The sequence below is a fragment of the Aotus nancymaae genome, unplaced genomic scaffold (genome assembly GCF_030222135.1).
Source record: "Aotus nancymaae isolate 86718 unplaced genomic scaffold, 86718_ANA_hifiasm-v0.15.2.pri h1tg000057l, whole genome shotgun sequence".
Lineage (NCBI taxonomy): Eukaryota > Metazoa > Chordata > Mammalia > Primates > Aotidae > Aotus > Aotus nancymaae.
The window spans coordinates 19528554-19545842 of record NW_026988471.1 but is presented as its reverse complement, the minus strand read 5'-3'; the positions used below and the strand labels follow the sequence as shown (position 1 = coordinate 19545842).

Genomic DNA, 17289 nt, shown 5'->3' with positions numbered 1-17289 from the left:
TTTTGAGTCTCAACCTCAGTTTCCTCATTTGTAAAATGGAGATAATAATATGTTCTTCAAAGCATTTTTGTGAGGAATTATATAAAGTATTAAGAATGACATCTGGAACTTTAAAGTTCCAAATAAATATTAGCTATTATTATTATTGTTGTGGAATAACTCTAGAGTCATTGTCTCAGTCATTAGGTTAACTACCATATTAGGTATCTACTGCTGTGTATCAAATTGCCCCAAAACTTAGCAGTGTAAAACAATACACATTTCTTCACTCATAGTTTCTGGTCAGAAGTCTGGCCACAGCTTAGCTGGGTTCTCTGCTTCAGGGACTCTCCCAAGATTTTAACCAACATGTCTTCCAGGGCTGCAATCTTATCGGAAGGCTTTAGTTGAGACGGATCTGCATCCAGGCTCACTGCTGTGGTGATTGGCAGGATCCTGCTGCTTGAGAGTTGTTGGACAGAGGGTCATCATTCAATGGTGGCAGTTGGGTAGAGACCACCTTCCTTAACATGTCGGTCTGTCTAGCTTGCTTTATTAGAACAAGCCTGGAAGAAGAGCCAAGGAGACAGCCTGCTAGCAGATGAAAGTCACAGGCTGTAACCCAGTTACAAAGTGACATCCCATCACGTTTCCTGTATTCTTGTTTGAATCAAGTCACCAGGTCCAGCCCGCACTCAAGAGAATTATACAAGGGCATGAATACTAGGAGGTAAAGGGCATTGGGAGCTGTGTCAGAGCTGCATACCCCACCACTCTAAAATTAGAATTTCACTGTGTGTTGTGCAGTCAAGCACATGGACATGGGATGTACATTAATTAAAGTACTGCATTTATTTTCTGGTATAGGCAGTGACTTGGTCCTGTCAAAAAAAATGTAGCAAACTGACATGAAATATAATTATTTGTTGTTAGTTGTTCCAGGTGTCCTAAATGCTTTAAAAACATTAAAAAGGATACTTATATATTTGGAATAATAGCATTACTATTCTGTAAGCATAGAGAAGAACACGCTCATTTCTGAGCTTATCACAGGCTAGTATTAATCACAGATCTGTTTAGGTTTTTGTGTTTGCTCCAGATCTATTCTGCATGTGATGTGTGGTTTCTCTTTTGTGTATTTGAAAATGATCTTGAACCCTTCTCTCTTTTGGGCTCATATTCACAATGTCTATTGGGAAAGAAGTAGAATGCATCCCAAGGTTAATGTGCTTTCTTATAGCTTTTTCAGCATCATAACTTTCTAATTATTGTCCTGCCTTCAGGTGTCCTTGCTCTTGCAGGAACAGTGGTGAAAAGGCGAAACAAAGATGGAACACGAGCTTAAGCTACTTTATTTGTGGAGACACAACTGAAACTGATTATAGAGTTTTCAGAAAGATATGTGAAGCTGTGTTTTATCTTCTTAAAAAGGGTGTAGGCTAGAAAATAATGTGTGCAATAAGTTGTCCAAAAGGTCACTTATTTTGGGGGATGGTGGGAGCACTGAACATCTGTATGATTTTTAAATTATTATTCAGAAGCATTATCTGGTTTCAATTAACTACATTGTCGAAATTCCCCACCCCATCCCCAGCCCCCATTAAACACCTGGGTCAGTGAATATTGGTGGTGTGATCCCAGCCAAAGTGTCGAAATTTCAGTGTCTCTGGGCTGCGCTAAGACACCACAGTGCCTGCATGCCTGAAGTTAGCATGACATGCTCCATTTAAGATGCATTTGACAAATAAGTTTGTGTAAGCCAGAATGTTACAATCCTTAATCATTTTGCCAAAAATAAGTTAGCTATTATGTTTTATAACATATGAAGTGTGATAATAAGAAACTTGTGTTTCCATCTCTTCTTTTATTTTTACTGGAATATTTGACTCGTAAGATTTTGAGGACATATGTGTAGTTTAGTAGCTAGCTGGTTTATTTAGTTTTATTTTGGTTCAGCTCTTTGCAGTATTTTCATAACTAGTTATAGGCAACTTGGTCTTAGATAATTTTAAGAGACTTATTGTATATGTCAGATATATTGTCTGACCTGTATTTTAATATACTAAAAAAAATTGCCCGTTTAAAAAAAATCTGGTATTTAAAATTATTTGTTTATCTAAACAAATTCCATACATAGAATTAGAGATATTCTTCATATATTTTGAAAGTAATGCTCAATACAGGGAATTTAAGGAGAAACTTGAGCAAATAGGTAATTGGAAGTCTGTTAAATAGTAGCTATCATGACTTACAATAATAAACATAATTGTTTTTAGAGTTATAGGATCTTAGAACTGAGATAGGCTTCAGAGACAATCTGACCCCATCTTTCATTTTATCAATGGAAAGTGAGAAAAAGGTCCCTTGCCAGGATTCAGCTTTGGTTCTGAATCTGGGGTGGGGTATACTGGTATTAGCTGTGAGTATAAAAAGAATCTAAGAAGGTGTCGATGGCTCCTTCAGCCTGTGGCTGATAGCAGTCAGCGTGTCCTGCAGTACATACAACTGCTAGGGTCGTGTGACTCATTGTGTTGGTGCTTCAGGAGTAGGAAACCCCTGAAAGCTCTAGCAATTTCAGGGTTGTATGTTGGGGTGAGGGGAGACTAATACAGAAGGAGAGAAGTAGTAATCTTATCCCTGCTATCTAGAATCTTCTTTTTCTTATCATCAACCCTCTATATGTTAAAAATGTGTCACCTGATTTTGCCAGTAAATCTTTTCCATAAAGTTCAGTTCAGTGATTCTGCACTGAGTCTTGGGGTGAACTTCAAGTAATATAATTTTGATTTTCCTCTAATAATTTATATAACCTTTAATGATAACATGTCCTCCTCTTCCAGGGATATCAGATCCTTCATAAACTTAATTTTTTATATTATTTGGCCTTCGTGTTTCCTTTGTGTGGTTGACAAAAATGTCTTCTCTCTGAATGAAATTTCCAGATTACTTATAAAGTCACTGCTTTAAGGACCAGACTGTTTTTTCCAACTGGATAAAAATTTGTCTAAAATATATTGTTTGCTTATCTGCCTTCTTCAGCAATGCATATTGACTATGGAGGAATTTTTTCGTAGTTATTTAAGGGCAGTGGTAATAACACTATTATTTGGATAGTGTTGTACCAGAATAAAATGTAATGAAAAGGAATGTGCCTGTGTCCTGAAATTTCTTAAGTGATAGTGTTTTTTCATTTAAAAAAAATGTTTCATGTGTGTCTATTTTAGTTTTTCTATCTCCCCTCTCAGTGTTCAGTACCCCTTCTCTTCCCTACTTCTAATTTATTGCTGCTAATTTGCTATGGGCAGAGAAAACTGATAGCCACATTATCATCTTTTTCAGTATGAATGAACAGGTCCTAAATAAAGATAAATGAGTAAATTTGACAGCATTAAATGTGTGGGTGTTGTTATCACTCATAGCCTTTTTGTCTCTTCTTTTTAGATCCTCAAAAAGGATGCTTTAGGGCACTTTAAAACTCAAAATTTTAGAGACTCAAAATACAACTACGCTGAGAATCTTTCAAAACTTTACTAAAATAATTAGAATAGCATGTTAATCATGTATATGTTGATTCAGGAATATACCTCATCCATACTAGGGAAAAAATAGCTTCAGTGTTCTCCAACAATGAGATTATTGAGATTGTAGTTTAAACGCTATTCTGCTGAACCTTCATGTCTGCTGTCAAAGTTAGACATGCTTGTAAGAAGTATTCATATAATGTCACTCGCTGTGTTCAACAGTTGAGATAATCTGGAGCGGGGGAGAAGAATAGGAAATAACTCATTTGTCATAGTAAATTTTGTCAGAGTCCTATCCCTAGATTAAGTGACAAGACATGAAATGCACAATGAGGCAGTACTGTAACACTCTGAATGTTTTGTGGAGAGAGGTGTCTTCTACCTTGGAAGCTCAGAAAAAGCTTCCTGGAAGAGCTTCAGGGCCACTGAAGGAGGAGTTGTATCTGGAAGTAGAGGATTTGATATGGTGGCATGAGGGGGGTGGTTACTGTGCATTCTAAGCAAGGGGACAGCATGAAGAGAAATGGTTTTTATCACTGGGCACAGAGAGAGGGCAGTAGGTGTGGGACTTGGTTGCAGCAGAGTGTGCCTGGAGGGATCAGTCGGATGTGAGATTCCAGGTCAATAGAGATGGACAAAAAGCTGGGCTAGGGAGTGTGGAGAGTGTGGCAGAAAGCCATGAAGGATCTCTGATGATAGCAGTCATGCATCAGATAAATTAATCTCTCCTAGAAAAGGAAAATGAGAGGGAGAGAGAAAAAGTGCTGTATGAAAAGTGCACATCTAGGTGACAGGAAAGTTTACTAGTCCAAGTAAGAAATAATAAAGACAGTGTAAGGGATAAAATTGCCTAGGGAGATTGTTGAAAAAAGAGAGAGGTCATAAATGTATATTGAGAGAATTACTTTATTTGCCATAAAGGGGTGTTACAGGATCTTTGAAGTGTTGCTTTTCTGGCCGGAAACCTGTGGCTGGCGGCACCTTTGCCTGAGTTTTGCTCAGGCCCACTGGGCTCATTGCACCCACTCTGCCTGACAGGCTGCACTCAGCTCATGCTGATGACCTGGATCCCATGCCTCCAAGGGAGACTAGGGTCGGGCATGGAGTGATGGGGGGTGTGTATGAGCAAGCGTGGGGTCTGACCACTGCACACTCAGACATGCTGGCTGCTGCCATGAGGCAGGCAACTCCACGTGCCAGCATGGGCACCAGCTTTCTGCAAGGCTGCGGCTGGACCAGGCGCACCACAAGCAGCTTCCCCAACTGGCACTAGGGAATACGGTGGCACCCAGAAGCTTAGAGATGCCAGGAACCACAGGGCCCCAAAGAGGGAGTCACAGCTATGGCTCGGGGAACTCCTAGGTCTGGGCTCCCTGAAGAGCTGCAGCTTTTCTCTCCTTCTCTTCACCCACAACGTGGCAAGCAGTGGGCATGTTTCAGTCCTGTCTGTGTAACAGAAACTCTTTTAGCCTCACCACTCATCAGGTCCCGAGTTCCTGTCCTGCGACCAGGAAGAATGAGGTATGCAGACAAGTGGAGGGTGAGCAAGACAGAGAGGAGCTTTAATTGAGCAATAGAGCAGCTCAGAGAAGACCTGCAGTGGACAGCTCCTCTCTGTAGCCAGGGTGTCCCAATTAGCGTTCAGCTCCTAGCAGAGAGGGTAGCTCCTTTCTGCAACTGTTCGGCCTGACAAGTATGTAGCTCTCAGCAGAGACAGCAGCTCCTCTCTGCAGCTGGTCATCCCATCCTGAAGCTCTTGGCAAAGAGAAGGCCCTAGAATAGGTGGCTCCTCTCTACAGGCAGGTTTTCCCTTTGTCTGCCTCTCTTGGCAGAGATAGTAGCTCCATTCTGCAGCAGGTCGTCCCTTTGTCTCTCTGTCCTCTGCTCTGCTCTGGCTGAGCACAGGTCTTTGATGGGCCTCAGAAGGAAGTGACCATTAATTGGTCCATGGGCAGCCACGGGTGGGTCCAGAAAGGGCACCACAAGTCCCCCACCCTGGTCTATGGGACTAGCAGCCTGCCCCCTTGCCTTCAGGCCCTTCGTGGCCTGAAGGTAGCACTTCATCAGGGATGCTTCCCCTTTTGCCCAATAGTCCATCTGTCTCCTGCCAGCATCCCTGGTGCCCAGGTTGCTCATACCAAGGGGCATCTGCAGGCCAGTGCTGAGCCACTCTCAGCACCCTCCCTTAACCTCCCCCCATGCTTGTCAGTACCCGAAGTCCAGAGGGGGCTGAGGTAGCAGGGAACTGCCATGTTATTGCTGTCTTAAGTGTGCACAGACCTGGTTGGGCTATGACAGTGCCCAGGCTCGGCCTCAACTCTACTCCAAAATCAGAGCAGGTACCAGGAGCAGAGAGAGGCCAGACAGTGGGAGCAGGCCTTTCCAAGCCTTCAAGGGCAAGGGGAGGACAGAGAGGCCTGGGTCCAAAGCCCTGACTTGGGCTTCTCCCTGCTCCCGGCTCTGGTGGCTCCGTGGAGCATGAAGCCCAGCTGCACCCGCTCACAGCCTGGGGCAGGGGCTCTAGGTCCTTGCTGGGCCTAGACCAGTGTCAGGGCAAGGGCAGCATCACAAGCTCCCCTAATGGCCCTGGCATTCAGGGGCAGCCAGGAGCTCCCCCTTGCCTGGATTGTGGCCCTGCCAAATGCACACCTCCAGGAGTGGATTGCAGGCCCTGGCCTGGCCATCAGGAGTGTCAGGCCTGGTGGTCACCCTGATGCAGGGCAGACCTTGGGGACAGAGCCCCAGGCAGCCCTGTGCAGAGCCTCATCCCAAGGCACAGGGACCCTGCACTGCTGGCTGGTCTCCAAAGCGGGCGTTGCAGTCAGCTCCCTTGGGGACATGGAGCACAGGGGACCTACCACCGCCATTGCTGCTCCTGCAGCCACTTCTGCCGCCACCACCCGTGCCTCCCCACTGCAGACGGCCTGCTGCTGCCATCAGGAGGAGGAGGAGGAAGAAGAAGAAGTCAGAAAGAGGCAGAAGGTATAATAATTTTCGAAACTATTGGCTACAATCCATTAATGGATCCCCAAATCACTTCAGTGGGTTGCAACCAATGGATCAGTCAAGGCAGAGTAGACTGTGCTATAATAACACAGTGTCAATGGCTTTTAACAACAAAGATTTGTTTCTTGTTCGTGATGCAAATCCTTTGAGGGTAGGCTGTCCCTATGAAGATCTCTCTATGCAGACTTTCTCCAGAATCCAGATTGAGGGAGTAGTGTCTATCTGGAATATTCAAGTCCCGTGGCAGAGGATCTAAAGGGAATAGTGAACCATACCTGCATTTTAAAACCTCTTCCTGGAAGTGACAATTGTCACTCCTCAAATTTTATTTGACAGAGCAAATCATATGACCAAGTCAGTCATCTATGAGGCTGTGAAGTACAGTCCTCCCCAGAGAATGAAAGCATATGTTTGTGACCAATAAAACAGTGTTTTTAAACAATGTATAATAAAATAGAGGAAAATAGAATAAAAATATATTGTAGTAAAGGCATTGTGAAACTTTTGTTTCACTTTTTATGTGTGTGTGTTGATAACTTAGATTATAATGTCAAATATATATTTCGCTGTGAGTCAAGGTAAAAAAAAGTTTGAAAAGCATTCATCTGGACTACAGTACACCACAGCAACTAAGAACAGAGCAAGAATATCAAGGAAGGGGTAGATATATGAAGGATTAAAAATGGTCACAGATTTTTTTTTTGTCATTCCTCTCTCAAGAGATGAAGCCTGTTTCCCTTCCCCTTTAAATTTAGGCCAAGCATGTGACTTGCTTTTACCAATAAGATACAGTGGGTACTTCTTTCTGGTACCTTCAAGTCCAGACCTTAAGAGGACTGGGAGCTTCTGTTTCCCTCCTCAGAAGTCAGCTACCATATAAGAAGGCCAACTGCCCTGAGACCACAAGGCTGAGGGAAAGCCCAAGCTGGCTATGGAGGATCATGAGGCACCAGGCCTGAGTGAAACCTTCTTGCGCCTTCCAGCCCATCTCAGCCCAGCCCATCCATCACTGAATGCAGCCAAGTGAGTGACCCCAGCCCACACCACATGGAGCAAAAGTACCATCCAACTTTGCCCTACTTGAGTTCCTGACCCACAGAATTGTGAGAAAGGATAATCACCGTGATTTTAAACCGTAAGTCTAGAGATGTTATGTTATATAGCAGTAGATAATTTAAACAAGGTACAGGGTTGAGTGTAACACATGTTGACGGCTTCAGGCTTCTAGAGTAAAAAGTTCTTGATGACCTTGAAGACAGACTTTTTAGTGAAATAATAGGACAAGAGGGTTGCAGGAAGTTAGGTGATAAATGGATGGTGATTCCATTGGCCAGTAAAGGGGAGAAGAATACATGATAATTTAAGGAAGAAGCTGGTCAAGGGAACTTTTTTGCCCTATAATTGGGGGAGAATTTAACTTATGCTGAGGGGAACAGCCCAAGCACAGATGTTGAAGATGAAATACATAGGAACTTTTCTTAGAACAGGTTTCCTTCCATTCGTCTTTTAAGGCTACACACTTGAAAACTTGGAAAATTGAATTTTTCTTAATATTTGTGTCTTTGCATAAATGGTTTCCCTTTTCCCTGGGGTGTAAGGGGAATATATATTACATATTTGGTTCTCCTTTTCCATCTAGAAAAAGTCTAGCTCAATTTTTAAAATTGATGTTATTGTCATTACTAACAGTGAATATTACCTAACATTCATTTGAAATTTACACAACGTGTTCACATGTAACAAGTTATTTTAACAATCTGATTTCTCCCATCTTAAAGATGAGACTGAAGTTCCAAGGAGTCATGTGTCCAACTCATATGTCAACTAGTAGAAAGTAGCAGAGCTGGGACTCTGTGTTCTGTTTTCTAATTTCCCTTTACCTGTTTTCTAGGTGAGTTAATTAGAAAGGTAATGATTACAGATGGTCAGAGTAAGTTGCTTTCACAAATCACCAAACTATTTGGCCTAAACTTAAAATTTCTATTTTTGCTTTTTTTTTTTGAGTTGGAGTTTTGCTCTCGTTGCCCAAGCTGGAGTACAATGGCGCAATCTCAGCCCACTGCAACCTTCGCCACCCAGGTTCAAGAGATCCTCCTGCTTCAGCCTCCCAAGTAGCTGGGATTACAGGTGTGCACCACCATGCCTGGCTAATTTTTTTGTATTTTTAGTAGAAACGGGGTTTCACCATGTAAGCCAGGGTGGTCTCGAACTCCTGACCTAATCTGCCCCCCTTGGCTCCCAAAGTGCTGGGATTATAGGCGTGAGCCTGCGCCTGGCCTATTTTTAATATTTGAGTTCTTCAGATACACAAGGAGTGTTTTAGTAAGAAGCAGGTGAATGCATTGGGAGGAGTTCGGAGAGAACAGAGAAATGACAGCATATGTGAGTGTTCTGGAGCATAGGGGATAAAGGGAGCTGTTAAGGCCTGGACCAAGGGCAAAAATGAAACTGAGAAGATAGTAAATCAGAGTCCGAGAATTCAGCTGGGGACAGAAGGGGTATGAAGGAAATTGGAGGATTCTGCAAACATAGTGCATAGCAGTTTGGCAATTACCTCTATGTGACCCATTAATAAATCCTGCTGTGTGAAAAACACAGGCTTAGACAATCAGCAACTAATTACTCTGATTTGTGAAAGATATTCCATTTCAGAAAACAGTTGATCTCTTACTCTTAAGAAAAGTTTGTATCGTATATGATGAAATGCTATTTTTCCAGTCACTTATGCATTTATTTAAATATATATCTATCTGTATATGTGTGCACACACACACATTATCTTTTCTGAATTACCCAGGAGAAACCTTGCTAAAAACTAGACACATGGAGAGTTTCAACTTTTCAACTTCAGCCATTTTTAGTTATCTGCGTATTTTTTTAAATCCTGAAATTGCTTTCAAAGTGGAAAAATTGTGTGGGCTTTTTTCATCTTTTCATAACTCAAAAACGACTTAATATGTTTTTCTGAAACTTTGCAAAAAAAGAAAAAAATCACCTTTGGGCTGAAACCAAGCATGGAAAATTTCACCACAAAGGGCTAATTTTTTGGAAAGCTGCAAGAAAGTGAAAACAGGACTTTATAATAGAGCATTCTTCATGCATGTTAATACTTAGTACTTTATCTAATGCATTTCATCTGAGAATTCCTGAACACTTTTCAGATTTAAATATTGAGCCATTTTAATATTTGTGTACCCATGATATACTGTCAGATGTCAAAGACTTCCCCCATCCTCTCAGATGTCCAGTAGCTTGGGAATTAGTGAGATGTGTTTAAAGTGACAGGTAGGGCAAATGAAGTTAAGTGACTGCTGGCCAGAGAAAGCCATATATTTGCTGCCCAACACATTTTATCACTACCTCTTCTTGGCCCAGGAGTACTGTAGTTGTAAGTAAAATACAATAGATGACACTAGGCACTAATTTGAATAAGCCAGCATGCCTCAAAGTAGTATCAACATCACTTGTGCTCTTGTTAAAAATGCAAATTCTTGCCCCTCTCCACACCCCAGGTGGTGGGGCTTCCCCACCAGCACTTAACTAGCACTGGAGGTGATTCTGATACATGCTTAAGTTTGAGAACCACCTACCTAAGCTTTCCAAAAGCTTGAAATGCTGTGGACAATTAAATCTGTCCTCGGTCTTTCTGTGATGTCAGCTCTGTCTTCTCATATCCCTTGGAAGCAGGAGGAATACGAATCAAATTCTCTGAAGGGAAGATCTTCTATATTAATGTGTTCTAGCTCTTTCCACCTATGATGTTGTCCATAAGCACAGAGACTCCCTTGAGTGAAGGTGCTGATATCAGCTTGTTCGGGGTAACAGCACTATCAAGATGTATTTTCTCATTTCCTTGAATTATCAGGGTTAAAACTAGAATGGGACTATATATTTCTTTCTTACTTCTTTGAAATCTTTTAAGTTCTAAGATGTAAACAGCAAGGTATCAGATCTGTCAGCGGAAGCTGATTTAAGCCCTGCTCTTTGGTGTTTAAGTTCTTGATCTGATGCTTTGCAGTAGCATTCTGCAGTTCAGCAAACTCCAAGGTCTGGATTGTTGTGTCTTGAGGCACTGAAGTAGTTGTTTAAGAATGTTACTGTGGTGATGGAAGTCACTAGTCTGTGGTATGTGGACCTTTAGCTAATTCTTTTAGCCTAGGTTAATGTCTTACTATAAATAATTTGTAGAAATTCATGAAAAGGACAGCAAGTTCTCAAAGATGCAAAGGATGTGAACAGATAATTCACTGAAGAACTAGCTAGTTTATCAAAAAGTGTGTGCCTACCATGATGTGTGATACAGTGTTTAATAAATTAGTATATAGTAATATACTTAATGATGTATATTAAGTATAGTAGTATTTGCTAATGTTCATTTGATGAATGAACCTCAACAGTTATCAAAATTAACTATTATTATTACATAGTCTAAAATTACATAGGGAACCTAAACTTTAGGTTAACCCAGAAGAAAATTTATGTTGTGTATTTGTATACTTATATACATTTTTAGAAAGTTTGAATAGGTAAATACCAGGTGGCTTATAGTAGTTTTCTCTGTGGTGGTTAAGGGTAAAGCTTGTATTAGAGTGAAAACTCTATATCGTTTCTCCTTTATAATGACCATGTATTATCAGAAAAAAAAAAAAATTTCCATTAAAAAAAGTATTCATACCCTTTGAGCCTATTAATTCTTTTCTTTGGAATTTATATTAAGAAAACAGTCAAAGATAGAGAAAATCATGTGCAAAAATACTATTATAACAAAAAATTGGAAACATCCTAATGTCTAAGCTTAGAGGCAAGGCTAAGTAGAGTATGGAATGTATAGCCATTAAAATTATGTTTTCAAAAGGCGTTGTAATACATAAAAGTTAATTATAGAATATTAAAGATGTCAGAATACATAAAGAATATGTGAATACAACTGTATAAAAATTACACATGGAAAAGCTTGATATTAAAATTATAAAATAAATTTAGTGATTGTATTTAAGTGATGAGTTTGAGGATTATTTACTATTTTTTCTTTTTGAATTTTCTGTAATGGCATATATTTATTCACTATTATAGTCATTTAATGATCATCTTTCTTTTTCTTTTAAAGTGATTTGGTCATATTACTTTATAGCAGAAAGTTGTTCCAGGAGAGATCTTTGTTTTTAAATTTAATTTAATTATAGATTCAGAGGGTACATGTGCATGTTTACTACACAAGAATATTATGTAATGGTGGGGGATTGGGCTCCTAGTGTACCAGTTACCCAAATAGTGAACACTGTGCTCAATAGGTATAGCTTATGTTTGTGTTGTATTTTGTCAAGTTCAGTGCAATCCTTCTTAGGGCTCAAATTGTCCTACAAGGCCCATATTAAATACTAACCTTCTTAAGTCCTTTTGGGTACAAGATAGTTTATAAATAGACAAAAGAACAAATAAGTCATTAGCCAAATGTCACTTTCTTCATGAAAACTTTGCTGACTGTTCTGATAGAATATAACTTCTGCTACTTCTGGGCCAATCATATCGTCTCCTATTAGCTTTTCTGTTGTGACTTGTAGCTTAAGTGTAATTTTTTTATAGCCACAAAAACAAGAGCTGGCTCTTTTTTTTTTCTTTGTACCTTTGCAAGTTCTAGCATAGGGTTTTATACATTCCAAAAGAAAGACATCCTTTTTTTTTTCATTTAATTAAATTAAACTATATAAAAGTTACATCAGCAGCTTCTGCTGGTAAAATTCTCACTTGGTTCATAAGTGCCGCTGACGACTTCTGTTCATATAGATTAACCACTGCATTGACCTTAAGGAAACAAATTGTCTTGTTTGACGGTGAAAGAGAGTATAGATCAGCAGCAAGAGACAGCAACTATATGCATCCAAAGGAGCAATACTAATTCAGCTTCTGTAAGACAGAATTAAAGAATATTATTATGGTCTCAGAATAGTTGAAGATTTCTCAAATTGGACCACCCAAATGTTTGTACAAAATATTGTTGTACGTGAAAGGAAAGAGCTTAGGGATGTGGTGGGCAGACTTTAGGGTAGGTGGCGCCCCATGATCCTCATCTCCTAATGTTCATTTCTACATATAATTCCTTCCATAAGTGGATATGACCTATGACTTGCATCTAACCAACAAAATATGATAAAGGTAAAGCACACGATTATGTATATGTAATTTACATACATAAGATTGTGGACCCTGACTTGCTGAAGTCTCTCTCCCATGCTGGCTTTAAAAGCAAGCATGTTGTGGGTTGTCTATGTTGAGGGACCTATATGGCAAGAAATTGCAGGTGGCCACTAGAAGCTGAAAGCAGCCTTCAGCCAACATCCAACAAAAAAACTGACATCCTTGATCCTATGCTACAAAGAACTGAATCCTGTCAACAACGTTAGTGATTTGTATCCTTCCACAGTCAAGCCTCAGATGAGATTGCAGCCCTAGCCGACACCTTGATTGCACCTGGTAAGATGCTAAAGCGGAGAACCCAGCTAAACCAAGCCTGGACTCCTGATGTGCTGAAACTGTGCAATATCAAGTTTATATTATTTTAAGCTACAAAGTTTTAGTAATTTATTACATAGCAATAGATAACAAATCAAGAGAAAAGTAAAGGGTAATATCAAACCTGTGTTTTCTCTGCAGGAAAACCCACCTCTAAGATCAGTAGTGGCCCTGAGTTAGTATCAGCATTGTAGCAGTAGCAGTTAGCTTTTTCCCCTGCCACTTTTCCCTCCTCTTACCTTATCTTACCTACTCTTCCTACTCCACCCAATTACCTCGGCTTTTGGCCTTCCTTGCAATTTTTTAAATTAACATTACTTCTCTCTCCACCTCAAAAAAAATAATGATTTGGGTTGTTAATAAGTTTGCCTTTTGATAGCTTGATTGGTAACTGTTATTTGATGTAATAACAAAATCACAGGTTGTGATTAGCATCATTCATCCTACTCTAGGTTGAAGCAGATCTTATTTGAAAGTATGGCCATATTCAAATCTCATCTGACCAAGAGGTTAATAGTGGATATTGAGAGGCTCTGGGGTATGAGAGAGTGGCCCATGCTAAGGCAGAGGTGATACCTTTGTGAATTCCCTTGCAACTGGGTGGATATGGATCTGAAAAGTATTGCTTGTACCTGGCCACACTGAAGCCTTGTTCATAGAAAAACACCCTCATAGAGCCTTAGTGGACAGAGCATAACTATCAGAAAAGACATAACAGGGAGGGGAGTGGGAACAGATAAACAACATTCTGTGAAATTGCTTCTTTTTGGCTTTTGTTTATTCAGATAGAAGCTTGTTTCTAGGTCTGTTTTTGGAGATGAGAAGTATGATTGTGATCTTTAAGAAAAGAAAAAGCTCTCTAATATGGTTAACCAGAATGTATGAGGTTATTTTACGCTCACTTCTTGCTTGTATGGAAAATCTGTGAACAATATGCAATGTAGGCCACAAAAAGTTCCCTGAAATGGAAAACGCCTAGCAGGCACTAAATGAAAGATGCTTCACAAGAATAAAATGTGGTTGCTTTGAGATCTCACATTCCAGGCCATTTCAGACTACTTGTATTTGTTTGGGAAGAAGCAAGATTGTCAGGTATCAGGAAGGTGTATCGATAGATAAAACATGGAAGCCAGTGTCATACTGCAAACCTCTCCCTAGGAAACCAGACAGTAAATCATTTTCCAGGATCAGTCATGTAGAGACCACAGGGAGTATGCATGAATGCAGACATAGTCCAGAAACTACATTTCAACAAATAATTTCTCCCCTCAACAGTATTGTCATGGGAGCTTCTTCAAAAAGCCAAATTGAGTGTTAGAGATTCAGCCTTTTTCCCTTTCATAATCTACTACCCTCAAGAAGATGCTGAGGAGCTTCTTATACCCTCTTACAAAGGAGAACGTCTAAGAGCATCAGTAATACTATGTTAATGTCGATTGACATTTTTTTAGAAGAGATTTCATAAAAACTTAGGGACATATTCTGGTTATCTGGGTACCAGAGGGGTTCTCCTTAAGACCCTTGTTTCCTTCCATTCGTAGTTTCTGTGTTTGCCTTACAGTCCCTGCACATAGGGCTCCATCCTGATGATGATAATTTCTCATTGTCCAGATACGTATTTTCCTGTCTGTGTGCCTTTGTTGAACTGCTTCCTTTCTGCTTTGTCCCACACCATCTAACTGATGCCTTCTATTCTTCTGGAACATCCTGTCAAACATAAGCTCCTGTATGAACTGATTCTTCCCAGTCATTTTCACTCTGTCCTTCCTTTGTAACACTTTTTCTCATAATTCTTCTATTTTCCACCCTATGTTATAGCTAGTATGTATTTCTTTGATTTTTGTTAGATTTTTCAGCTTTCCTTTTAATTGAAGTATAATCTACATACAATAACTCTTTTGTTCATCTCCCTGCCTCATTGTAGATATTTCTTCTGACTTACATTCTACTTCACTAATCTTTACTTGAGCCATGTATAAACGCCTTTAAACCCATCTGTTAATCCTCAATTTTAGCTATTATATTTTTGGCCTATAAAATTTCCATTTTATTATTATTATAATTACTAATTCCTGCAAAGCTCCATCTTGTCATTTAATATCTTGATCATATTTTAGTGATTTTAAACTCCCTATCTGACTTTATTCTCCTTTGTACCATCAACAATTTTTAAAAATACCATTACTTTTATAAAAGTTCAGAGATGATATATTTGAAATGAAAATAAATAAAGATTGTGTCTGATAATTCCAACATCTAAATCTCATATGGTTGCATTTCTACTTATGCTTTTTCCTTTTTTGTTTTGGTTATGTTATCTTGTCTATCCATGTGTTTGTGTATTAGTCCAGGTTTGCCAGAGAAACAGAACCAATGGGATGTATGTATATAGAAAGAGGTTTATTGTAAGGAATTGGCTCACGTGTTTATGGAGGTTGACAAATCCCAAGATCTGTAGTCAGCAAACTGCAGACCCAGGAGAGCCAATGATATCATTTTAGTTTAAGTCCAAAGTGCTGAGAACTAGAATTTCTGATGGTTTAATTCCAGTCCAAAGGCTGGCAGACTCAAGACACAGGAAGAGTTGAGTCTGAAGGCAGAAAATAAAAAAGTCCCAGATTGAAGGTGATCAGGCAGAAGGAATTATCTTTTATTAAACCTTTTGGTTCTATTCAGGCCTTCAGCTGATTGGATGAGGCTCACTCACATTAGGGAGGGCAATATGCTTCACTCAATGTACCATTCAAATGTTAATCTCAGCCAGAAACACCCTCAAACATCTAAATTGATTGACCAAATATCTGGGCACCCTGTGGCCCAGTCAAGCTGACATATAAAATTGACCATTACAGTTTGGTAAGTTTTTTTTTTTTAACTAAATACCTGGCATTATATGTGAAAAATTATTGAGATAATATTAGAATCCTATCTTCCTCCAGGGAGGATTTTCCTTTGCTTTTGCAGTTATACTTAGGGTAGATCACTTTGATGCCATTGGGAATTGGGCTGAATCAAAGCTCTCTTTGGAGGGGCTGGCCCATTTCTACTTCATTGCTACTTCTAGGGTATAGTCCTTTAATAGTTTCCACTAAAAGCCTAGAGTGCCTTCTCTTTAATGGGCACAGAACTCCCAAGTTTTTCCCTTAAGCCCACAAGATTTTTCAGAAAGTCTCTTCAGCTTCTTGCCGTCTTAGCTACTGCTTGCAAATCAGCAAATAACAAAGAAAAGCTATTTCAGCACTCCTCTCTGAAGTTCTTTTTTCCCTAGCATTTTAGCTTTCAAATCTCCTCTGCCTCTGATGCCTTCAAAGGGACTTTAAAAAAATTTCTCAACTTTTCTAATTGTTCTTGGCAAGAAGATTGCTCTCCAACAAGATAGCCTGCCATCCTCACCTCCCATCAACACCATTAGCATCTGGTGCTGAGCTTTAAGTTCTTCCAGCTCTGCTATTGCGAAGTACGTCATTTTGAGTTTTTAATTATTTTTGTGAACTGTTTTCTTTCTCTGGAAAATTTTAGAATATTCACTTTATTCTCAGTATTATATTTTATGATGATATTCCTTGGACTGTTTATCCCTTTTAATCCAGAAACTGGCATACTTACATACTGGGAACTCTTGTATTTTTTTTTCTCTTCTTTTTTTCTCCTTATTTGTGTGTTATACTTTCAGAAAAGATTTTCTTGATTTATTTTCTTTTCCATTATCCATTTCTTTGGATTTTTGGTTTTCTACAATGAGAAATATGGGATATTTTCCCAACTTTATCTTCCAATTCATCTAATTAAACTTTTGATTTTGGCATCTATGCAAATAGTTTCTAAGGAATTTCTTGTTCTTTTCTTACTTTTTGTAATATCCTTTTTATTTTTATTTCATGGATCTCTCTCTTTCTCTCTCTCTCTCTCTCTCTCTCTCTCTCTCAGGAAAACACATATTTTAGAATTTTGTTAGGCTCTCACATTGTCTATGTTCATTCTGAATTCCTTTTCGAATGCTTTTAAAAAAAAATACTGATCTATTGTAAGTGAAACTTTACTCAGATGTCTGGTACTTCTTCATTATCTTCATATTTAAGAATGAGGCACCAGGACAGACATGGTCGCTCACGCCTGTAATCCCAGCATGTTGGAAGGCCGAGGCCGGTGGATCACCTGAGGTCAGGATTTTGAGACTAGCCCAACCAATATGGTGAAACCCCATCTCTGCTAAAACCACAAAAATTAGCCAGGCATGTTGGCAGGCACCCATACTCGCAGCTACTCGGGAGGC

At 39.6% G+C, this 17289-nt stretch overlaps 1 protein-coding gene across 6 annotated transcripts in view; it reads left to right on the top strand.

Moving 5' to 3' along the window:
- LDAH (lipid droplet associated hydrolase) overlaps positions 1-17289 on the top strand; it is a 130643-nt gene that overhangs the window by 50323 nt on the left and 63031 nt on the right. Inside the window, exon 5 of one of the 6 annotated variants that reach the window (XM_012453350.2) lies at positions 1263-2857. The exons of 4 other annotated variants lie outside the window; for them this stretch is intronic. In XM_012453350.2, coding sequence (XP_012308773.1) covers positions 1263-1292 — 30 coding nt within the window. In that variant the 3' untranslated portion in view covers positions 1293-2857. One more of the 6 variants, XM_064363888.1, reaches the window with a different exon arrangement.